The 27,538-nt window shown below is 29.6% G+C and overlaps 1 protein-coding gene across 2 annotated transcripts in view; it reads right to left on the minus strand.

Annotated features, from left to right (window-relative positions):
- The window catches only part of LOC119687308 (embryonic polarity protein dorsal), a 70,265-nt gene extending 55,058 nt beyond the window's left edge, over window positions 1-15,207 (minus strand). The window contains exons 1-2 of one of the 2 annotated variants that reach the window (XM_038101585.1): window positions 14,907-15,189; window positions 594-878 (exon numbers count right to left, since the gene is read on the minus strand). In XM_038101585.1, coding sequence (XP_037957513.1) covers window positions 594-618 — 25 coding nt within the window. In that variant the 5' untranslated portion in view covers window positions 619-878; window positions 14,907-15,189. Of the gene's footprint in view, window positions 1-593; window positions 879-14,906 lie in introns of both variants that reach the window. The other variant, XM_038101583.1, reaches the window with a different exon arrangement.
- Between the last annotated feature and the right edge of the window lie 12,331 nt (window positions 15,208-27,538).

Here is a 27,538-nt window from a genome sequence, read left to right on the forward strand (position 1 = left end):
AATTTATGTGAAATATAATAAGTGAGCATGCAACTAATTAATATAATTATATCAAAATTATCGTTACACTTCATGTCAATGTATCTTCTTATCTTTTTGTGTATCTATTTAATCTTAAAAACTTTAAACCTTCCAGCAATAGTGAATGACAAAAGAAAAAAATTTACTTTTACTTTTGAACGTAAACTTGTCGTACAACTTCATAACGTAGACCGTCCATTAAAGCAGTTCAATGTGCGATACAAATCATACACACATGGACGTATATATTACTGGATACGTTATGCATGTATAAATAAGTTATGTACTTCAAGGTCCAACTCTCCATTTCAGTTAGTTTTGTTATGCAAGAGTGTATCTTCTTCCATGGAAACAGCAGAAATTGACCGAGAGTGAAGTACAACAAATGAAATGCATACGACAAAAAAAAAAAAAAATACAACAAAACGCTACTGCAGAAATCTTGCATATACGGTAATATAATATTTAAGGACAGAGATTATCTACATACATACATATATACTTATATCGTACAGATTTATGGCATATAGAAATTATTATATATTCTTATGGTATATCAATGAAAGACTTACCAATATTAGCTTCGGTTGGCTCCATTTCGCCTCTTTGGTTTGTGCAATGCCAAAGAACGGACCACAGAGATTTGTTTGATTCTAATTAACTTATTTAATTTTATTAATTAATCTTTTCTTTTTATTAGCAAAAAATATAAAAATGCCCGAATCAGTTCACTAATGCATTCGAGAACACATTCACAGCTATAGCGAATTTTTAATATAATTTTAATTTAAAAATAATTTGCAATTTTTATTTTGTTAATTTTTTTGTTTATAAACACCAAAATCATTGTTTCTTATCTGCAAAAAACCAGAACAAAAACGAGAGAAACAAAATATTAGCTTAGCAGGAAGTTTGAAATCTATTTAAAATTGCGGGCGAATATCAAAATTTAGCAAAATATTTATTATATTTAAAATCACTACATAAAAACACTAAAACTAAAACAAAAATAATAATAAATTTAAGTAAATACTAATTTACAATATACAAAAAACAGAGTCTATATAATGAGAATGCAAAACGTCGAAAGCCGTATACGGGTTGTGCACGGAGCGTCGCCGATCTCATATAAGTATATGCATTTACTTGCTAATTACAAACAAAAATATCCATATACACATAGCTACATATATCTGCAAAAACGACTTATGAAAAAAAAAAAAACAAGTAAAAAAAATTATACAGAATCAGACATGGGTGTAGCGAAGATATGTGGCCTAGAGGGACAGTCTACAAATAACCATATTTGTAATTTCCGTTTACAGAAAAATGATCTACAGAAAATAAAATGCTTCTTCAAAACATATTATCAATGGACCCCGACTTTATGTTCATTAATATATCAGTTATCAAAAACAAAGTTTAATCCAATCGAACATTTGGTTGTTTGGGTTGAAATGTGGCCAAGCCGGACAGTCTCCAAGAAACCACTTTTGTAATTTTCTCTTACAAAACTGATAAAAAGACATAAATTGAAATGTTTCTTCTAATAAAATTATCAATAGAGCTCCAATTTATGCCGATCAATATATCACAGTTACTGTAAGAAAAACTCAATCCAAACGCGCATCTGGTCGATGGAATGGAAATGTGACCAAGGGGAACAGTCGCTAAGGAAAATTTTTTGGTATTTTACAAAAATAAATGATGACTGATATAAAATTTCTGTCATTTCCGTTTCTTCAAATAAAAGTAATAATAGAGCTCCACTCTATGTCGATTTAATATCAGTCACTAAATCCAAAAGTCAATCAAACCAAGTTTATGCTTTCAATAGCCGTATAAGATGCTTACTCGCTTAGTAAGCGAGTAGTCGAGTTTTTTACCTCTTATTCCCTTTGATTCTGAAATAATACTTATATAATTTTTAATGGTCAACATCTCGTATTGCCCCTTTGGCTACACCCATGGAATCAAATAATTTAAAATCAACTGAAATTGTTACTAGCGAGTGAGAATCTTTGTGTGGTTAATCGGTTGGTTGGTTGGTCGGTCGGTCGGTCGGTTAGACGGGGTGAATGGTCAAGCTGTTAGATTATATGCTGCTGAGTTTTTGTTACGTGGTGTTCAATAGCAGAGACGGTTTTATACGGAAAAATTTAACAACAATAATTATAGATTATACAGACAAATAACAAATTCATAAAATAAATGCAATTCAAAATTAAAATTGAAGGAAACTTATTTCCACGAATACAATATCTCTGATAGTATTTTATTTAAAAGTTAACAATGTCAGAGAATATATCTATATACATATATATATATATATGTGTTTTTACAAGTACAATATATTGCGAACATAAATCATATATCACTCAATTTATTTTACAACTATGAAAACAAAGTTAATTTATTCTTTTTAAACTATAATTAATTAATAAAGAAATAATTAATATAATATGCTAGAGGCTCACATTTCATAGAATCTTAATCAACTGCAGTACCTCTCCTTAAATAGTATCTTAGGTATTATTAAAGGCTACTAATTATTTAAGGCGTTTCAAGTTTAAACGCCTTAAAAAATGTTTGAGTAACAGATTGAGCTAATGTATCTAAGCGGATACTTAGAATCAATTTTCTTATCTAACGTAAGCCAAAGAGAATTTAAATGAAAATGAGTAAGAAATTTCAGAGAACTATTTACCCAAGAAGTAATGCTTTGCAGACTACCTTCTATTCATTACTAGTTGAACCCTAGTAGTTACTATTACGAAATTTAATTTTTCATGTGAGCATAGCATACTATATATTCAAGGGTGAGGTTTAGGGGATCGACCCATATTGGTTTTTTTTTGAAACTCCTTGTTTTTTTGTTTCTACCTTTTAGATATCTGTTACTAAAATTACTGGTGTATATTTTAAAAGTAAAGTTGAAGAAAAAAATTAAAGTAGTTGAAAGAAAAATTTGGAAGGTACATTAATAGAGCTACACACACATACTTAACCCAGCTATCTCCATTTGATGTATACATAGTTGGTCTCTCTCTCTCTCTCTCTCTCTATATATATATATATATATATATATATATATATAAAAGAACTGTAGGGAGATCTGTTTACCACTTAAATAACAAGCACCATTAAAGCACTTTATTCATTAGCGGTTCTAGTCAGAGCATAGAGCGCAATATTAAATTGAATTTAAAGTAAAACTAGTTTCAGAAATGTAGTTGGTTCATTTTTCAAACAAGTTCCAAATGCAGACACTTTACTTAAATATTAATTATAGCATTTATTGGGATAATATACCAGGATTAATAAAATCCAAATCACTTATTGGTACCTGTAACAATAAGAGATATTAGGATTATACGATATAAACCTATCAAAAGAAAAACTTATAATTACTACAGGAATCCTAACAGGGCACTATAAACTAAACTACCATCTTACGAGACTGCGTATACATACGCAGAAGAGAATGAGAAGTCGACCACACATGAGCTGTTGGATGCCCCACGCTAATATGCAAACGGAATAGACTCCTGGGCACACATATTCTTACGAAAGAGGTAAATAAATTCTGTAAAGTAGGTTCTATATCTATTTTTTATTAACGCTACTCTAAACCCAGATGGAAGCATATTGACCTTATGTATAAGGTCAATATAACAATAAGTAGTTTTATATATGTATGTTTCCATTTCCTTGCAATTTTTTATGCAATAAGTGCTAAATTTCTAAAATCTAACTAAAAATATTTATTCATAGAAATTTAATAGATAGTTAATCTTAATCTCAAAGAATTCTTTAATAGAATTCTAGTCAAAAATACCCATTCATAAAAATACATATGGCGTGTGTTAATTCGATCTCAAGATCATACATATATTATACATGTTACGCTTCTAACCGATTTAACAACTGGATTTATCACAATTTTCAAAAATGTGTTTAGATTAGATATTGGTTTAATCGTAGGCATACCTATAAACCTGTATATAATTCATTAATGAACTGGTATTTCTGTTATTTACTACATCAAAATTTATAATTGCATTTATAATTCAGCTGCGTAAGGTAAAGTAAAGCTAAATATAAATAAACAAACATATTGAAAAATAATAATAATTTGAATAATAAATCAATATCAGGATTATAAATGCCAACGGTGATGGCGTGATTATGACGGAAAACTTGAAATGAAAATGAATTTATTTATTTACAATATAAGCAAATAATCTTATTAAGTTCCATAAGGTATAGAAAAAATTGAAATTTCGGAAAAGCCTAAATAAATTACTTGATCAAGATAATTTTAAATATTGAAAAACACAGATGGTAGTTCATTTTTAAGAACACAAAGAGGTATTAACAATAATATTTATATATATAGTACATTGAACACCAATGGAACTAACAATTTTATATACATTGTGACCGAAAAGTTTCCGGAAAATTTTAAATAAAACGCAAAATTCTTAATCTTCATCAATATTTATTTTATCTCCTTCAAAATATGCTCCATTAGAAGCGATACACAAATGCAAACGCTTTCCAATCATCAAAACATTTTATAGGCGCTTTCCGGTATGGCTTTGAGTTCCCTCTGCGAATTCTGTTTTACGTCTTCTATGGATTCAAAACGCGTTCCTCTGAGTGGTAATTTGAGGTTGGGAAACAGGAAAAAGTCACACGGTGCAAGATCAGGTGAATACGGTGGCTGTTCGATGGTATTTATTGAATGTTTGGCCTTAAAATCGTTGATAATGTTGAACAAATTGAGGTGAATCGGAACAAGCCGGGCGTTGACACGTCGCATACACAAATTGTCCACCAAAATCAAACGAGCCATCTCACGACCGATGCCTAGCTCTCGTGCTATCTCTCTAACACTCACATGAGGATTTTTGAACACGATTTCCTTTGCCTTTTCAATGTTTTCGTCGGTGGTAGAGGTCGAAGGTCGTCCAGAACGCGGCATGTCTTCGACGGTCGTACGACAGTCCTGAAAGGCTTTGTACCACTCATAAACTTGAGTTTTCGATAAAACTGATTCCCCATAAGCCTTTTGTAGCATTCGCAACGATTCTGCACACGAAATTTCGTTCGAAAAACAAAATTTGATGCAAACTCTTTGTTCAATATTTTTTTCCATTGTTTTTTTCGCAACGCACTACTGAGGTGAACTGGTTTCAACAGCTGCCGTAAACGAACTGGCTGACAGATCGCGCTCATTTTTGGCATAGTAATTAAGGACAGTGCTGCCAAACTACATAAACTTAAAATATCGAAAAATATACAGCGCGCGAATTTTAAATGAGAATTTCCGAAAGCTTTTCGGTCACAATGTAGTGTAGGGAAAAGTATAGGGTATATATATATATATAGGGAAAAGGGTATATAGTATAGGGAAAAGTGTTAGTTTAATAGATTATATTTTATATTAAAAATCCATTGCAGAAAGTTTTAGCTGTATTACAATGCCATCTCCAGAAGTGGAGATTATATACATTGTATATAACAGCTTTCAATAAATATTATTATAATTAATTTGGTAAACTGTGAAAATACATGGAGTATTTGCTATATCTATATACATTAAGACTGAAAAGTTTTCGGAAATTCTCATTTAAAATTCGCGCGCTGTATATTTTTCGATATTTTAAGTTTATGTAGTTTGGCAGCACTGTCCTTAATTACTATGCCAAAAATGAGCGCGATCTGTCAGACAGTTCGTTTACGGCAGCTGTTGAAACCAGTTCCCCTCAGTAGTGCGTTGCGAAATGTCTTCGACGGTCGTACGACCGTCCTGAAAGGCTTTGTACCACTCATAAACTTGAGTTTTCGATAAAACTGATTCCCCATAAGCCTTTTGTAGCATTCGCAACGATTCTGCACACGAAATTTCGTTCGAAACACAAAATTTGATGCAAACTCTTTGTCCAATATTTTTTTCCATTGTTTTTTTCGCAACGCACTACTGAGGTGAACTGGTTTCAACAGCTTCCGTAAACGAACTGTCTGACAGATCGCGCTCATTTTTGGCATAGTAATTGTCCTTAATTGCTGCCAAACTACATAAACTTAAAATATCGAAAAATATACAGCGCGCGAATTTTAAATGAGAATTTCCGAAAACTTTTCGGTCTTAATGTATAGCAAATACAAGATGTGATCTGATTATTTGTTTCATGAAGTAATTATAATATTGAGGAAGATATATTACTCAAGATGTAGAGTATCAATGAGTAATTTACTAGAAAAACTTATTAATAAAGATATATTAATCGAGACTCTCAATATTTATAAGACTCTCAATATCTCAAAAATGAATTATTCAAATAGTCACATATGAATACGAGTAGCACATTCAGAAATGTGATTAAAGTGAATCTTTTCAAATTCAAAAATTTTAAAAAAATATATAAAATTTTATTGTATTAAAAAAAACCAACCCCAGATTTAATAGAGCAAAGAAGCTATTACACTTGAACGAAGACCATCAATTATCGATTATCGTAATAGGTGATAAGAAAATTGAGATTCTCTGAAAATATGTGTCTTTTTAATGAGTGAGTCATAATCAAAAAAAATGATAGTGATTATTTAAAAACTTAACAGTGAAGTCATATGAAATTTAAGTCATTCGAATAACTAAAAGAAATTTTGCTATTAGTATCAATTGCGCTTTTTTAAGCATTCTATTAATGCTTCTAGATAACAACGCTAAAATCACGAATAAATACCATAAGGAATTTAGAAAGGTTCTCTAAAAACATAGATCGTCACATATATTGGTGAAGGTTAGTGGACTTTTCAAATAAAATTTAAGAGACAACTAAATATTTCGATGAGAGTTAGGGGAGCTTTCAACAAGATTCTGCACCGTTTCACAACCACGCTATATACAGTAGATGAAGAATTTTTTACAGAACATACCAGATTATTGATTTGTTAGAGATACCCCTTCTTTGTGAATGAATGCTCATTCTACAAGTTCGCTAACGCACATCATATTACTCGTTACTCGACCAACTTAAACTTACAGTTAGCACTGAACATGATTATATCAAAAACTCGAAATAAATTTGAAATAAATTGAAGAAAAATTTGAAATAAAATTGAAATAAATTTAAAGTAAATTTGAAATAAATTTAAAATAAATTCGGTAAATTCGTTCACTTTCCAAACAATTTTTTTTTAAATAAGTTTAATAAAATTCCACTTCAAAAAAAAGGATTCCAACAACATGGCTGAAAAACAATATTACTATTTTGGCAACGATCAGTACATGTAGAGTCTCTGGTCCTCTAGATACAGGACATGCCAGACGGTCATTTTCTTTGTAAATGAATGTCGTTTCAAAACACCTAACATACATTGTGTGGCTTGTTGTTTTAGACCGACTCAGTCTCATAGTTCGAGGTAAAAACGTTTATAAAAAATTCGAAATAAATTTGAAAAAAATTCGAAATGTATTCAAAAAAATTTAAAATAATTTAAAATAAAAAATGCATCGTTCCAAACAAATGCAATTCAATTAGACCGCTCTTCGCGTGTGGATTGGAATGCTTGAGATATACATATATATAATCACTACATTGTCGAGTAAAAACAGTCGCATATGAAATTAAATGTCTATGTAGTTATAGTTAATGATAATTTTAATAAAACAACGGCAACTGCATGCATATAGGATTATCAGAAAACAAGATTAGGAATGTAACTCTACCCACATATAAACATATTTATATATATATGTATATACGTGTAAATTCAGACTTAAGAATAAAATATATTATCATATATTGAAACCTTACTTAAAGTCATTATATTAAAATGCTAAAAATACATAAAAAATATAGATACATATATATAAATTAATAAATAATTGTATAGATGTATATATTTATATATATATGTATATGTATTTATATATGTGTAAATATATTTGTTCACACAATAATTATACATTTCTATAATTTTTTTTTTGTTTGCAATTTTCTATTAGAATAAAAATAATTTTTCAAACTTTTTAACATAAAAATTGTTATAAAGAGAATTGCGCGGTATTTGCTTTGCTTTGTTTTGTTGTTGGATTTGTTCGAATATCTATCGGAATGAAACAATCTCAAATAATCGCGTTTAAAACGACGATTAGCAAAACAAAAAATAATAATATTATTTAAGAACAAAACAGCAAAAAAAAAACAAAAACAAAAACAAAAACAAAAAACAAGAATTAAAAAAAATATAACTAAATAATAAACAAGCTCATAAAGCAGCCAGTTTCACGTGTGCTTATACGTTGACTCGTATCTTCAACAGAAAAAACAACAAAACTGCAAAACAACAAAACAACAAAGTAATTTAGTATCTAAAACTGGCTTGTATCTCCAACAAAATACAATAGCAGAACAACAACTACAACAACAACAACAATACAAGTTCAAAATAATATATTTAGACATACGCTTCTGTCACATACAAACAGACAGACATATATTAAAATAGTAGAAAAAAGATTGATTTCCGCGTATAGTCGAGAGTCGATTGTTGTTGCGATCTGGGAACAATAATTTTTGCACGACGCTGTTGCTATGTTGTTGTTGTTGTTGCTGGTATTGTTGTTGTTGTTGTTGGTATTGTAAATGCTGTTTAAATTGTTATGTTTTTATTGCTGTCATAGACTCTGACACTTCTAGCGCCAGAACGATATAGTAGTGTATGTTATATCTCAAAAGCGAAATAAAAGTTCTGGAACAAAGGGAAAGGTGCCTAAGGCAATGGAGTTTTGGCTTCAAATATGCAAGAATAATTGATTGGCTCTACTTTAAAATAATAATATTTGTAACAATACAAATTGATTACCTCATCTACGATGGAGCGAAAAAAAAATATACATACGTAGTACATATATTGAACTGATTAAAATAGTAATGAAAAGAGAAGATGGTGTGTGATAGCAAAATTAAACTATAAACTGTACTTATTAATGGTATCGTTATTTCTGCTGAAACATCAATGTATCAAACATTTCTAGTTTATAAATAGAGCTCTACTAATCGTTTGAAATATGAAACTACGGCCCGGTACGCACTTACGGTAAAAAACATACGTGCTAGTTGCAAGCTAGTGTGGACTTCTCAATAGAGATATTCACTCTGTCTTGCAAAGTCCTTCCAAGTTGCATTAAATACAAGAATGCAATACTAAAAAGAGTCGACACCAAGATAATGCAGTGGGAAGTGATGGTCTGGACGCGGATCGAAAATCACAAAAGCGTGGCTTAAAATACCAACATAAGAGACTATCCTCGAAGTAATGCGAAAGCGGTTCCGAGGGGGAATTAGTCTCGCTAAAGAGGGGGTGTGTTTTAATTCGTATATTACATATTAATGTTAGGGAGTCGGGCACACCATTCTGACGATGGTCCTTTTGACGATGCATAAAGTACTCCACTTTCTCTAAAAAAAAATACTAAAATTGCAAAAGTGTGACAACACTTCTTTTGCAGAATTGCAAAATCAACAACATTAACATGAGAAGCAACAGATGTCAAAACAACATCTATATATAGATATAGCAAGACTGCAAGTAGTTGCAAGAAAGTTTGTGCACAATCTGTGCATTTCGTTCACTTTGCAATGAGTTTGCAAGGCAGAGTGAATATTCCTATGGGTTTAGGTATAGCAAGATTGCAAGCAATTACAAAGAAGTTTTCAAGCTCTTAAAATGTATGCATTTCGCGCACCTTGCAATGAGTTTGCAAGACAGATTGAATATCCCTAATATAATATAAACTAATATATTTTACATAGCATGAACGTGCGTTATTTTGCCGCAAGTGCGTATCGATGCTAAAACGGTTTCATGCATACATAAAATTATAAATATTTATTAATAAACCACATTAACTAAAGTAAAGAAAACAACGAGATTGCACCATCATCCTCATTTGGTTTAACTACTCATTGTGTGCCTTGAACCCACAATATCTCTTTAGTCTCCAACTGGGCGTCTACACTAACAAATCTTCTTTAGCAAGTTTTGTGGCTTCAAATATAAATACCGTGATTTAACTCTAAGTAAATTTCGATTTCTGAAATACTTGGGTCATATCATAAGGCACCCAGAAAAAAGATGGTATAGTTGATTTGATTATTGAAGATAAAATTGAAGGAAGATGCGACCCTGACAGACGAAAGATATTGTGGCTTAAGAAGCTATTAGTATGGTTTAATAAAAGTACGATATCGGTTTTTTGCAAAACTGACAGACAAAACAAAAATTGTAATCATGTTACTTTTGATCGATGCAAATAAGACAGTTTGAAGACGAAGAAGATATAAGCGAGGATAAATATAAACAATATAATAATATCCGTGGGTTTTTAATAAAATACAGTACGAAGCTTAATTTAAATAGGGTAAACATTTCACGGCTTATATATATCTTTCTACCTGAATTACGCTCTAGGCTCGAAAAAGAAACCTTCATTTATATTTCTACAACAGCTATAATTCTTATATTGCTCTTGCAAAAAAAAACAACTATATTTCAATCTTGTTGTAAAGACCCTACACGCTAATACTATATTTTTAACTAGCTAAATAACTATTAAAACAAACGTTCTTACCATAAACAAAAAATAACAAATAAATATATATCGAAACCAAAATATACTTGCTAAAAGACTATCTATAAGTTTATAGTAGTAAATTTACCGAAGAATTATTAATAATTAGTCTGTGTATTCATTTTATAACTCGGAAAGTATTGTATTCATAAAGTAAAAAGTTATTGTTTTTAAAATAGGTATTTGTAGGGATGTCATCTATTGGTCAGAACATATGTCGGTAAAAAGGATTCCTACTTATATTGAGAATATTGTAGAACCAGTGTTACATGTTGCTTATACATGGCCTTACAATAAATATAGGTTTTTAAAAAGTACTATATATTTTGGATTCTATGTTTTCGATACGCCAAAAATTACTTGTGTGAAATAATAGAAATCGGAGTTAATACTACTAGAACTAAAAACCAGCATTTATGTTCTTATTTGGTAATATCAAAAAAGATCCGGAAAGAAAAAATATGTGAAATGAAGACGAAAACATATACAAATCGCTACCGGTAAACATTTTAAGGTCATAGTAAAACCTGACACGACGACTACTAGGTAAAATCCCTTGACTTAAAACTACGCCCTACGTTATGGGTATAAGGTACATTTATTTCTCAATCATAACAGAGAGTGAAATGCTAGACTTACATCTGTGTATACATCTTTAATCATGTGCATTCGTGTAATAGTTATATAGCTTATTCTGTCAATATCTTACAAGTTTGAGTTTGACGTCAGCTCTCTAATTTAGTTTCAGAATTATTGTCAAATCATTTGCCTATTATAATAAATTGTAAACATTTAGGTTAATACATCTAAATTAGATTTGTATAATTAATTCACATACACATTAGCGAATTCAAATTAAAAATTGTCTGTGTATATCATGAAAACCTTTATAGTCATTGTCATGAGTTAATATATTTAAGATTAGAAATTAAAAACTAATCATAATTCTGCATATATATGTTCTATTATAAATTTATAATGTGGAATTTATCTGTAGAAAAACAGCTAATATATTTGGCATTTTAAGATGAGAGCAATCTATAAGAAATAGCTTAAAAAAATTATATTAATTTTGGTAACCCTGTCTTAATCAACTTTAAGACGAGCTATTTTAGAACCTAAAATTCTGGTTCTTGAAGAGAAAGGTATGTTCAGACGAGTTATTATATATTAAACTGGTGAATATATGGATCTCAAACGTTCAACTCGTTTAATGCGTTGAAATAAAAACTTTTGTTAGGAACGACTAATACCATGTTTCCACTTGTCTGGTTTAGGCAGTTTTGCTCATTAAGACCGCTAACGAGGATAATTTACCATATAAAAAACTATACCAATGTCAATACCAATGTCGTTATTATTTTAATTGAAATAACTGCCCTATTAGAATGTCTCTTAACCCAATATGTATTCGAAAATATTCAATGGGCTTACCAAAGACCGGTAACAATAGCTCACCAAAAAATAGTAATGTTAATGACGAAAGTAGAGTGTTTTCAGATCGGTAGTGCCAATGTTTAAGAAACTCCGTTCTAATGTTATCAACTTCTTAAACATTATATTTTGTTTTAAGATTAAAGGAATGTTATTCGTATTTTTTCTGTTGGCTATTTGTTCTAAAATCGAAAATTACCGGATTAGTAAAAAAATTTAATTAAATAGAAGTATTTTAATTACTTCATATTAATTATATTGTAAATTATAAATAATTGTTATAATGAAATTCTTGTTAGTTGTTAGTAAAAACTAACATTCAACAGATTTTTCGTATTAGAACATTCACGAACCTTGTATTTCGTTAATTACGTTTTAACATATATAAAATGGAAAGTAATATAGTAAATATGTATACATGTATATTTTTTTATTATTTACTGGCTTCTTAACTGGACATGTTACTGTTAACTACAAGAACCTCTAAAAGATGGAACAAAAGAAAGCTGAAGCCTGCATATGCTGTGAGTTATAATCTTATCCCTTCCATATATGCCTTGCATATGTCAGGAAACAAGTTCAGTATCTACATTCGATATTCATTGAATCAAATATGATATAAGATCTAAAAATATTAGTAGGCCTTAATACGTCCACGTTAACTTGAGAGACTTTCCAGAGAGAACATAATATATATCTTATAGATCGCAGTATATCATAATCCCTTCTAATACTTATAATAATATGCACAGAGCGGTATCTGCTGTAGATAGTAAATTAATCCTTTCTGACCGGAAGAAAAATTATTCTATCCTTTGGATTCAATGGTTTCTGACCAGCAAAAAATCTATAAATTAAAGTCTAACGCTATTAATTGATTTGAATAAGTCTTACATATGGCACTATGTTGGGAATCTCTTTGCTGTAAGTAAAGGTTTTGTATGCGCGATACAGAATAGCATGATCTCTACTAATTACTATCTACTATAATTATCGCAAATACACTCTTAAAGAACGAGTAGTATCAACAATGCAATTTAATCTCAGAAACATTGGATCACATTATCTTAAGGAAATACCTGAACAACCACAATTCTGTATGTAAGGTAAATCACCAAGATTTAACAGTAGAAAATTGGTATTATAAAACACCACTTACACGTTTTTACACTAAATGCGATGCGAAATTCTATTAATAATAATACTAATGTAATATATGATACATAATATATCAGAAATATCACAAAGACTTGAGAATAGAGTGCGTACCATTCAGATACTCGCACTAACTCAGAATTGCACTCTCTTAAAAAGAAATACAATTTATATAACACTATTATATACTAAGCTTTAAACTATAGTTCTATAAAATTACCTAAATCATTTAATATATTCATATATAACATATGTATTATCAAATTTGAATGCAAGGCTTGTTACAGTCAATCGTCTTAATGACCAGAAATATTACTGAGTAAAAGTGCTTTGGCCACTAACTTGCGTCTTAACTTATAATATAAAAGTTTCAAATATGTCGATATCTAAATTATTACTGTATTTATTTATTATTAAAAATGGTTCACTGCAATTTATGAGAAATATTATATTTACCCTGAAGAGAGTATCTTAAACTAACCCGGACTAATAGAGGCTATTGGTACATTTAACAACATATCTTGATTTGAGCTTAACGACCTCATTCGGTTCAATGAGAGTCCAATTTTACTTTAAGCCTGACTTATATTGAAAATTATATTGTACACCTAACAATACATCTTGGTTTTGGTTTTAAGACATAATTCGGTTCACTGAGAGTTAAATTTTGCATTAAATCTAACTTAACAATATATCTTATTTTCAGTTCTAGGCGATTATTGGTCTCAATGAGAGTCAAATTTTACTGCAAGTCTAGCTTAATTTGAAAATGTCTAGTAATTAAAAGTTTGAAAAACTTTATCTTGAAGCAGTATATAATGTAAAATTTGACCAAATTACAAGAGTGCAATATTTAAAACCTGATTTTCGTATTGCATATCGTAAATCAATTGCTATAAATATTTCCTTAAAATCAATTTCAAATTTTATGTACAATTCACTTGGGACATTGGTTCTCCAATTCACCACACCGTCTTACCACACCGTTTAAAACACCACACAAGCTTCGCTTTACAGCGGCCAGCGCTGGTTTGATGTAATGCTGCGCATATTTGTGCATGTAAAAAAAAAATTGCGTCTAAGCTAATAATTTTGTTTACAAATTCTGCAAGTCAATGCAGACATTACCACAGCCGTTGAGTCAATGTGGCGGCCGTAAAATGCAACAAATTATTGTATATTATTTAACAGTTTATTTTTGGTTGGTTTTGTTTTTTTTTTTCAAAATTGATTTTTGTTTTTATTTTTTCAATTATATAAATATACAATTATATACAATATAGTATGTGTTTTTTCTGATTTTATTTGTTATGTAGAATTTTTATTATGTAGAATGCTCTATTCACTGCAATATTTCACAATTTATTTTTAAAAAGATTCAATTTTAAATCGATTTTGAAAATGGTTTTAATTAAATTGTTATTATTCTTTAGCACACAAGTGTAAGTGTAATTATGTAGATTTTATATGTATATTGGATATAATAAATACATGAAATATTGAACACACAAAATATACCAGATATATATGCAAATAATTCAATATTGATACATAAATATTACAAAGTAATGAATATTGAATGCACACGCAATAAATATCTTTTTATATGAAATTATTACTACATATGCATATATCACTATATTTTATTTACAATTTATTGAATTAATTATTGTTCCGTAGCAAACACGCGATTCCATTTAAACAAGCTATACGCGTTCTCAGCGGTTCAAGCTTAATTTAAAAATAAAATTCCGACGTTACTAGACTCGGCGTCAATCAGCTTTCAAAATTAGTTTTCAACTAAATTTTAAACGGTCACTAAAGTCGTAACCCCCTCAAGACAAAATCACCAACACCATCACCATCACCACACCATCATTCGATCTGGTGTAAAGCAAAATGAAGCGAAAAACCGTCGCCGCACACAACCGTATTTTGCTATGCATGTAATAAACGATAGCTTTAAATGTCACACTCCAACTGCTTTACTTCGCCTTCGCCTTATTCTCCAATACAGTGTGCTCCAGCACAAAAACAAAATATAATCTTCTCACTCTCATTACTTTAATCATATCATTTACAATACAAATTTAATTCCAATCCAGTTCAGTTAAGCGCACACTAAATAAAAAAATCACCTACAAAAAAAAATTGGAGAGAATACTTCGATAAACGACTCTTTCTTCACTCTTCATTTCAGATTGAGCTTTTCTATACAAAAACACTCAAAATCAACTGTGGAGCTGTGGAGCCCAACAGCGATCAATACAATAAAAATTTATTTTGCTCACACATATGATATGCCCAATATGAGCAAAAATTTTTTCGTTTTTTTTGAAGCCAAAAAACAATAATTGCTGATATGCATTTCGTATGCTTCGAATTTGTATGTGTGTGTGTGTGTGTGTTGTGGCACGCACAGTGTATTTCCAGCGCAACCAAATATGTTTTTGTTTGTTGTTTGTTGTTTATGTTTTTGTTTTTGTTTACTAAAAAATTGTAGATAACAAATTGTTTACAAAATATTTTCAAATTGTTTACAGCATCTTTTGTTGTTTTGCTTTTTTAATATCTTTAATTTTAAAATTAATCATGTTACAGACAAAAAAAAAAACGCAATGATTATGTTGTACAAAAGGCTGAATCAACATCGCAGAGGAAAATTGGATGCAGTTGGATAAAAATGAAATACAGATGGACTTATCTACCTACATGTTGTGATAGACGAAAGGCATGCTTCCAGTATCTTGGATGTACGTACTATCCGAGGAGCCAACATCGACTCAGATCATTATCTCGTTGCAGCCAAAATCCGCACACGTTTATGTGCGTTGAAAAAGGTACGTCAACGAGCACAGCGAAAGCTTTACGTCGAAAAGCTGCAATCACAACAGACTGCAATCAAAGATTGAATCTCCATTTCATTTACCATATACCTGTCGCAGCTGTGTGGAAGACGATGAAAGTGGCTCTGACTTTGCTTTGACATTGCCCAGCACATACACAGTGGCGACTCAATACTTTAGAGGCCCGTTTTCTTTAAGGATCTTGTTCAACTTCAAGACCTCCTATTCAATAGCATTTTATGCCTTCCGAAATGTTCTTCTTGGTTTTAAACCCTAAGTATTTCTATTATACGATAACACAATGGATCAATAGGCCGAAATGGATTTCCTTTATATCGCCTGTACAACCTAACTGAACCCATATAATTCCAAATGAGATTTCTTAAAAAAAATTTTTTTGTTTTCAAAAGTCAAATGCAGCTGAACTTTTCTATTAAGGAATAGTCGGAAGTGGTAAAATACTTCATTATAGAGTTTAATCTGTATTTGATTTTTTAATTTAATGGGCCTAAAAAAAATATTTTTTTACACATTCCACTTGAAATTACATACACCTGGTCATATGTCTATAGGTAGATAGATCGGAATTTTTTACAGCTTGTCTTATATAACTAAGATCGACTCACTTAGGCACTAAAATTAGACATTATGATATATAACGGGACACTGAATTATAGGGCACCATATAGCCAAGCTCGACATGCCTTTTTTCAATAATATTAATATATCTTACTTCTTATACATAACTCACTTTTTGATGTACCGAATATTTAAGTTGGAAATTTTTACATGAAGGTCATTATTAATTTGGATTTAGTAGTTGCCACTAGATGGTGTATACAGTTTTTTTTTTTTTTTTGCTACTGTAATTAATGTTAAAGGTTTACAACTTTCAAACTTGATATCTCAAGAAGTAATGTATTACAGCATATAGAAAAGTAAAAAAAAATTTTCAAAATAGCTGACTCTACTAAAGTCCGTTGTCAAATCAGCGAAAGAGAGATATCGAAATCACACCAAAATTATATATTAAAATGTATTTATGGATTAGTATATATACATATAAATATATTAAAACTGCCGTTATCATTTCTGGTGTTTTTTATATATCTACTCATTTAGTTATTGGAATTTCGGGTAAATACGACGCAAATACGTCATTTTTTTAAAATATGTATTGTATGTAAATAAACTCATTATAAAAAAGTTATTTTAAGACTATAATGAAAAATTTCTTTATATATATATATATATATATATATATATATATATATAAGTGCTTTACTGGTTCCTACTCTACAACAAGATAAAATCTATATAGCTGGTATAAGAACATTAATTCAAGAAATGTAACAAAAGTTAAAAACTGACTTCATTTTTTGATTTGGTTTTTCTCAAAAATTTTGGAAAAGACCATGGGAAAGAACTGTGTGTGGTGATAATATATTATGTATAAGCTATTTCGCACAGAACTGTTGAGTATTTATGAGAAAAAGGTTTTTATCTTAGATTCCTTTCTATATATAATATATATATATATAAGCTTACTATAATCCAAAATAATTATTAAATGAAACCTTTGGAAATTATGTATGCTGTAGATAAACTCTGTCTCGCTAGTCTCTATCTACCCACATGTATCTGTAAAAGAATAAAAACTACTTAAATTCAGGAAAGTTTTGGAAATTAATTGAAGTATTCTTAATTTTTTGCTATAAGAATCTCTATCAAAATGCAATCCATGACAAAATATGCCACGTTACTCTGGAAAGGAACCCGCAGGGCAACAGAAGACGTGGCAGACCCAAGGTTAATTGGAAGCGCCGGTAACCGGTAAATCTTTGAATGAAATACGATTATTAGCTTTAAACAAACAGAATTGGAAATTTTTTATAGGCAACCTATGTTCCGGACGAAATACGGTCAATAAATATCAGAATGTAATCCAGCGGCATCAGAGCATACGATATATATGGCTGTGCAACAATTTTGTTTTGTGGATGTAAATTAATTTAGTGAATTGACGGCTGTTTTGGAAGTATGGCATGTGACAGTGTCTTGTCAAAATCAAACATTTACTATAGCATGTAGTTCCATATAGCTCCCGAAAGACGAAGACACTTATTTTTTCGTTTCTAAAAAAATATGATTTCTTTAGTTTAGAAACTGCTTCAAACAAGGCTTTTTAAGGTGTTTCGGTAATTGATATATCACCACTATAACGGAAGTTTCACAAAATTTTCATATGTCGGTGTCTTATAATCCCACCTTTAAAAGGTATTAGTTAACAGAAGCATGTACAATTTCATTATAAACTTAATACACCCTTTTCGCATATTATTGAGTTCTCATATTCTATATAACTCTACATAAGTTTTCTTTCTATAAAAGTAATTCATTTCATTCTTCTGAACAATTAATTTCTAATGGAATATAGCCTCAAGAACAAAAGTTATTCCAAAAATTTTATATACATATGTAAGTTCATTTACTTTAACATTTACAAAGTATACAAGTAAACTATTAAGAACGTTTAAAATGTTTTAAAGATTTCAAGATATATACACCCGAAATGTTCTTTTATTCTTTTAGGATTGCATTCCGGGATAAATCAGTATTTTTCTAATTCCTTCCTAATCCTAATCTTGAGCCGTGGGCCAAATGTCAGGTGTTAACTCGTATACGCTACGGATTCTAATGAAAATTTTTTTTTTAATTAAATTGCTGTTACCGCTTGACCCATATATTGACATTTGTATTTCCATCATTTGACTGGTATTCCATTAAATTGCTTTCCAGAAAATATTTTTAATGCCAATTGGGTTTAATGTAGATACGATAGTTGATACAAAAACTACGTACAAATTGCAAATACTTGACCACTTGACCACTTGACCACTTGACCACTTGAATAAAAGAAAGCACTTTATTTGCTGTCAGTAGCAAATAATGAGTATTGGCAAAATGGCACTGAGGTACAGGTTAATCACAGTATTTACCCTTGCCGAAGTGCAAGGTACAGGTCAGCTCCACATGACCACAAACACATATTAATTCTTTCTTTTTAATTGTTTGGATGGATGGACAGGCAAGCTGACAGGCCAATATAACATATGACCTGCTTCTGTGAACCTCAAATGCCAATATTTGTATTTTTCTAAGGCAGCAAAGATATTTTGTGAACGTTTCTTTTATAATTTAAGGGAATATATTATTTATTCAAAATTAAGAATCGATTTTTCTAAATGCCAAAAATAAAATTGTTTTGAAATATTTTTATTGTTGGAGTTGATATGTGAAATTTCAGATTTAATATGAAATGAAGTAACTTTGTAATAAATAACGTTCACTTAAACAGAATAATTCTTTTATATGATTATTTTTTAAATTTTTGAAAAAGTTTATCCATTAAATCCATTAGATTTTAAAGGAAAACGGTAAATTAACAGCTTAAAGTATACGTTCTATTATGAAACTAATTATTTCCATTAGTTAGGTTACCTTAACTTGACTAAATTAGGTTCCCAATGATATTAGATAAAGTTATATCTTATGTTTCTTTGTAGTAGGCATCATTCAAGAAATAAACGTTTTATGCGAATCTATGGAGTTCATGATGCTCTATTTCTGAAACGTCTTCTACTTTTGTAGATTGTGAAGCCACCAAACAATTATAATGCATCATATTGATTACTTCCATTTCCTCTCTAATATGTGCAAGTCTCTTGTAGACTCTGACCTGTCAGCACATTGACGACAATTCTACATTCTTTCCATTTTAATTTACTGACCTAGTTTCAAAAGAAATATGTCCTTTCTTTCGTTTTCTTTCTCTTTCATCTTCTTCTTTAATGACACGTGAGTAAGTATCTTAAGTATTTTTATTCAATAGTGTCAGTGAACACTTCGTTAATCCACTGTCACAAGAGGTTCATTAAATCATGATAATAGGTTAATTAGTTGAATTTACAAAAGTATACATTCAAGCCCAGCATATCTTGCTGAAGAAATATATTTTGCATTAATTTTAAGATAATGCAGTTCTGAATTAGTGTGAGCATCTACAAAACCAAACAATTTTTGTGCTTCATGTTTGATGTATACTCTCGACTCCCAAGTCTTTGTATATATCTTTTGCTCTGATATATTAGGGAACTTTTAACATAAGTCACACTACAATATTTTGATTAGTTTCTAATAGTGAATAGATCAGCGTTACCATAAGAAACACTACCATAAAATATAGTTAAGTTCTAATTTTAGATTTGTATTTGTACTTTGGAACTATATGACAAGACAATTTTTTCACAAGTGTATCTTTCATAAGTGTATTTTTTTTTGTCAAGTGTATCTTCTGTCAAAACTTTGATATAAGTATTTCACATTATCTTTCCATTCTATTTCCATATTATTGACTTTTATTTATCTTGGTTTTTGATTTCAAGATTAAATAGATTAATAGATGTTTTTATAGATTATAGATGTTTTAGTGCTTGTTAGAAAATTAAAATCTCTATTTGATAGCCATTTTTAAAAATTAAAGTCAATAAAATCAAATGCAATTATTACGTAGATCATAGAGCAACGAATATTTGAGACACTGTCAAATTACTGACATTTGTACATGTGTATACGTGAGATTTATATATAAATAATTATTTATTTTATTATATAAGACAAATAGCTGTCTGTTATAAAAATTTTATTTATAAATAATAATTATGAAGAATGCTGAGATACAATAGGCCTCGCTACTCATGTTAATTGAATTACTAATACGATATGCACGACACTCTGTTTCAACAGAAAAATGTTCTAAGCTTCTAGAGCTGCTTTTAAAGTGACTAGAATAGACGAGATATATAAAGAAAATCTTCGCTGGGACTTAATTGCATTGACATTTCAACTTATTACCGTAATTGAGCTGCATAAGTAACAATTCATGTAGTAAGATAAACATGTTTTTAATCGCAGAACCACAAAATGAATAATTTAACAAGTAAGGTTTGGCTTTGCCGAAGCTTAAATACGCTACACACATTCTTACAGAGAATTTTTGAAGTAGTTTTCTCATATTTATAAGACAACAAATTCAATCGATGTAAATTTTAGCAGTGATATAATCTTGCTACCAAGCTGAAATGATATTAAGAATTGGAAGAGATAATCAAACAAAGATAAATATAGTATATTTAGTATGTACTGTACTTTACATAAATATTTATATATATATATACACCTCATACTTAAAACATCTAATAGAGCGTTATCGACAGATCTTTGTAAGTAAATTTAGTACCGGATACGAAACAGAATATAACCAGGGCTCTTGACACATATCCATAGTATTTTTGGATATAAGAAATATCACAAGAAAATGGAATATGGGAGACAATATGAAAAGTGTTAGAAAAAAGTCGACAGCCTTAATTGAAAGCGCCAACTAAGAAATAATTACACACAATCAAAATATTATTTAATTGCAAATACTTAAGTTGTAATTTTAAAAGGAATATTATACATTGATAAGCACACAAAACTATATCGCAGATATATCAAAACTATTTAGCTTTACATCTATTTTTTAAGACTGTTATAGAATTTTAGATGTAATAAAATCGGTACGCTCATATGGATTTATCACATATAGCTAAACAACATGGCTACACAACATGGCTAAAAAGTCTTATATGTAAATTTGTGTTTATCCGTCATATAGCCTAGGTAATTTACTTAGAAATAGATAAATAGATAGATAGACAACTGTGCTACTCATTCTAAGAACATCAGAAAATCATGTGTATTATTACGTCTATGAAAGGAGATGTATATATATCATGCATATATATCTTCTTTATATGATGATGAGAAAACAACGTAATTAAATAATGCACTGGTAACAAAAAAATTTGTTGGAATAAATAGCCTTATAATCAGCCTCATTTTGTAAATAAACAAAATTTTAAGAAATCATTTTTGATTCGCATTAACTATTATCCATTGTGATGCTCCTAAAGTTTCTTGGGAAGGTAAATAATACTGACCGTTGTTATTTCTGTATATTATTTTTGTTAAATAATTTAGTCTTCCAGATAAAACTGAAGGAATCTATCAAGTTCATATTTTTTCTCTCTTAGACTACTGAGAAACGGTTTTAAAGGTATTAAATAGATAGCTGAATATTACTATGCCGAATTATTTAATTGACCTTATCACAAATATGTATATATACATAACATATATACTGGGATTCCAATGTTTGATTTACTGTGTTACAAACATCGTTGCAAATTTAACATTCCTTATTGGAACAATCTTTGGAGAGAGTATAAGGCTATTGCGTATTTTATTATTTTACTATCAGACTTCATCCATATATCAAAATAACTTCAACTGTGTAGACAAAGCACAGTAAAGACCAAAGCATATAATGTATCTAATAATTGCAAAACAAATAATTAATTTATGATTCCAGAAGCATAATAAGTTTGAAAAAGCACTCTAAAACCAGTGGCTTAGAATGGCGAAATTTAATAGGTATTTAGTTTACCTTTAAACAGAATACAATTTCAAAATATATTTAATATTGATCTATTTGTAGAATCTCATAACGAAATACTTATTTAATTTCGAACTTTTTTATTGTCCCCGAAAGGCCGCAAAATTGAGCAATGAAGTTTGATTTCCCTTCCATCTTCGTCACGCTTGTAAACAACGTCCATAGGTGTTTCAACGTCCAAAGTAGGCATTTAAATCGTTTCCGGGAGTTATTGTGTATCTTTAGAGTTTGCGGGTGGCTATAAGCCGCACGGTCTTGGAGGAAACTTAACTGTGTACAAAGTATATAAAAGTTTTTTAATTAAAATTTACTTATTTGCGTCGTACATGAAAATAAATAAAATGCAAAGAATCCGACTTACGTCAAAGTTTTTCGCATAAATTTCGAGCTAATGCAGTTGCGAATACCAAATCTATAGGAAACATTTTAGTAATTGAGATAATATTAGGATTTTTATCTATTATTACTAATAATAACCAAATTAAATAAAATATCTGCAACAGAATTTTACTTTAATAAAAAATTATGTTTTATATGAGTATTTTTCGTAGAAATTTTGAATAAATTAATAATATTAAACATTGAAATGTAGTCCTGTGGAGAATTTTATTTAATTATAAATTAAAATCGAATAGAAAAAAATCGAATATTGATTTAATTGAAAAAATTTAGAACACAGAAAACTATCTTTTTCAGCAGTGACGTATTATATATTTTTATATAATACAATATATATTCTTATATATAAATATATATTTATAAATATATAAACTGTATTAAAATTAATTTCCAATAAATACAATTTTTTTTTTAAATGTTTAAAAAAGCGTTTAATACTTCTTATATCAGCCATAGAATGAGGAATTGCAAATATTGTAATTCCTCAAGCGGCTTTCTATTTTATTGATTAAGATAACAAATGAATAGTAAACGATCTATCGAGTACTAAAATAGTAAAATACTTTATGTACCGTCAAACCAACCAACGGCTGAATTATTATGCCAACTACCCAATTACCAATATGTCGAATATGGACTAAAACACACCGACTTTGTTGAAACTTAACTCCCACAGAATCGTTTTCACATTCGCTTTGAGAAGTATCATTGAGTCACTTTTTTAGTCATTGAGACCATGCTACGCTTTTTAGACCTATGTACAGATATTCGCTATAGATCTGCGTCTATATTACGATAGTTATTGCTGAATTTTGTGACATCTAGGTTTCTTTTCTTATTTTTTTTTTGAATTTTTTGTAAAAGTTGCTATATGTCTCTAATATCTTTCAGATTCCATCATTTTTTAACGATTTTTGTTCTATATCACTTCTCTAAGTCACGACTACCTTATATATTCAAAAATTTAAGTATTCCACAATAAATTCAGTCTAAAGTTGCTTTTTTAATTTAATTTTTTAATTTTATAAACAAAAATTCTTTTTATATTATTTTACTTAGCTGCTGTTTCGAGTATTGCCAAATACCCATCATCAGTGGTCTTGAAAATAATTCTTGTATTTAATTATTCGTAAACAACCGCCTTTGGGTCAGTTGGTTAAGAAGTGCTGACTCTGAACTTCAAATTTGGCAGGGAACGAGCTGAACCCTTAGTATTCGCAGTCTCAAAAAAATTATTTACAAATAATAATATATAAGAAATAATTCCAAAAAATCGCTGTTGATGGTTATTTGACAATACTTAAAAAAGCTTTATGGTCAGTCAAAAGTTTAATTAATAAAAAATAATGAAATATTGTTGTTGCAATTCACTGCTGTAAGAAACCTCTCTATTGAATAAAATAGTTAGTTTTAAAAAAATAATCACTTTCGTTAAAACTAATGTTAAAAATCAAATTTAACATAAAAAGGGTTTATTATATTTGAAATAATTCTCTATTGACTTTATACGGCGTTTTAGGAACACAATGAATTAGTGATTTATACCGAAAGCTGAAAAGTCCTTCAAGGATATTGAAAACAGTCATTTTATGTACATAAAATATTTTCTTTTCATCGGTAAATATATTCTGTCTGATGAAATCAGTTAAATGATGGACCTATCTGACCTAAACAACTCATTTTTGTTTTGTTTATGGATGACTTTATTACTAACACCTGTTTTCAAAACATCCTTTTTATTTTCAAACACAATTTATATTTCGTGTTTGAATTTGTTATTTAAAATTTGTTTTAATTGTAACTAATATTATTCAAAACAACTAAAACTAAAATTTATTTTCGCTTGGTAACGACATAGAAATGAAGCCGAAATATACGGGTCTATGCCAAAGAATGAATCAATTAACACATTTCATTGGCAATGGTAAATTTAAGCGGCTCCAACCTTACTCAATTACTAACTAATTTGGCCATTGACAAAGTCTAACGAAGTCTCAAAAATCGTTAAATAATTCAAAGCAAAACGTCAATAGATACGCAAATAAAGATACGGTGAAGAAAACAAATATCTCACAGATAAAAAACTGTCTACAAATACAGCTGAGTGTCTGCAATGTAAATATTTTTTGTTGTGCTCAACAATGAAAACAAACACTTGTATAGCAACATGGCCAGATACGAAAGAGTGAAGTTGGATAAAAACAACGGACCAAACAATGGACCAAAATTATTCGCAACAACCCAGCGAAGACCCTCTGTAGTCGCATACGTTTGATGAAGGAGGGAATAAAATATTCTCTAGGTTAGTAGTGAAGTTGGAAAAATTTAACAGATTTTATACATTCAACAATCTTTTGACTATGAAAATGAGCTATGTTTAGTGTTAATATCTTATAGTTCTTTTCAATTTTTTTCTTGTATTATTATTATTTCATTTGATTGTTTTATTTCATTCACAAAGATTCTTTATCGATTTGTGTTTATTCGTACAAGTATTTATGGATAAGAATTTGTTGACAGTATGAAGAATTTTCGACATTTACATTTATTGTACATTAGTTGTTATGTAACGCAAGTTAAGTGTGTCCCGGTCAATGACAGCAGCCAAATCATGTAAGCCGTTCGCAAACCTTCGATTCAGACAAATAATTTGTCTGGAATATTGGGTGTCTGGATGTGCAACGAACGCCGGCAATTAAAAGTAAGCACAAATGGTATTAAGGGATGCGTACTCGTATATACATTATTGTTGCTTTTTCTCCGAAGTAGACACATAAAACTTCTACTTCTCCTAATTGAATACTCTTCACAAGAAATATCTTGCAGTGAAACTAATTAAACCTTACAAAATAATTACAAAAATATAGTAAGGCAAACATGTATGTAGATAAGAGAATTAGAAAGAATAATATTTATAAGGATAACTTAAATTATGAAATTTAAAAATTGTTAACTTCCAGAATCGGAGAAGGCAAATTGTTATGGTAATGTCACACGGAATAGCTTTAGAGAATTAAAGCTACTAGCCAACAATCGTACCAAGTGCAAGATATTTGTTGCGACCCTATGCTCCTCATAGGCGTTAAAGGATTCAATATAACTTACAGAATCGTCAAAGAGTAATAAGATTTTGCAGTTACGAATGTGAAGAAATTTATACAATGCACTCCACGCAGTGTTTAAATAGTCTTTAGTGAGAAAAAATATACACTTAATTGATAAATAATACTTCTTTGTGTTTGGTTTTTAAGAAAAACGTATATTTAGCTTCAATCGCCTCATAGTATAATCAAAATACTCTACAATGCGTAAAGCCGATTTGGGAGTACTTTATAGAAGATCCCCTATAACTTGACCATCCATGCTTTATGCTTTTCGTAAAACTTGCATCCAGGCTTACACTCCTTATTAGAAAGTCATCAGATTCCTTTTCGTTTCAGATTAGTTTGCATCCAGATCTTTCTTCTTTTCCGTTAGTACCTTTCCGATGAAATGTGTAATTTTGTTCCAATTTCTAATGCACAAACGTTGTCTCTTTGATTACACGTAACTTACCAATTCAAGTAAAAGAAAACCAATCTTAACGAGTCTATGTACTTGGCTCTATCAGGTCAGTTAAAAAAACAACCCAGAAAATCTTCTCGTAGTCAATGATAGACACTGACACATCCAACAGATCATAGTTTCCTCCTTATCCACAGACCCTTAATTCGGACAGAACTTTTTAGCGCATAAACCAAATCTTATTCTATGCATTTCTGACATAGTAACCTGTCGACATCGATAGCGTACTATGCTAAGTTGATTCCAGTTTTGCATCGTTTTTTTTTTTTTTTTTGAAGAATTGATATAATGGTATTGTGGTGCGTATGAGTGACGTATAAGACAACTGATAAATCAATTTGGATTTTTATGTAGAATTTTATTACTAATCGAAATCAAAAATATTATATAAGAATATTTGTAGTATATTCTTTGAAAATTCATTCAATGAGATATTATGATATTGATATTATAATTCTTCGGGAGGATCTTAACAAATACATTAAATTTAGTTGAGTTATGAGAGATGACGTTGTTAAAGTTGTGAAGATCGAACATCAATCCAATAACTTCATATGATAATATTAAGAATATCAGAAGGTTTAACTTAAAGCTATTATTTTTGCTATTATTCATATATACAGAAGTCTAGATTCTTTAAAAAAGTTCAGTTAAAAACTAGATTCATTTTTATTTAAAAGGAATATTTATATAAACTCAAACAAATAGAAATTCCTGACATTTAATACAACTTTAATACAAAAATGTATAAAACTCAGAGAACAATACCTAAATAAAAGATTAATAGCTAGCCCTCATTGCGTAATGGACTTCTATGATCCGAAGAAATACAAAATTATATAAACAGAATAATTATACAGTAATATGTCTATGCGCTTATAGAAAAATTATAGAAATTTCTAATCGAATATAGTG

This window comes from Teleopsis dalmanni, chromosome X (assembly GCF_002237135.1).
Source record: "Teleopsis dalmanni isolate 2A chromosome X, ASM223713v2, whole genome shotgun sequence".
Classification (NCBI taxonomy): Eukaryota; Metazoa; Arthropoda; class Insecta; order Diptera; family Diopsidae; genus Teleopsis; species Teleopsis dalmanni.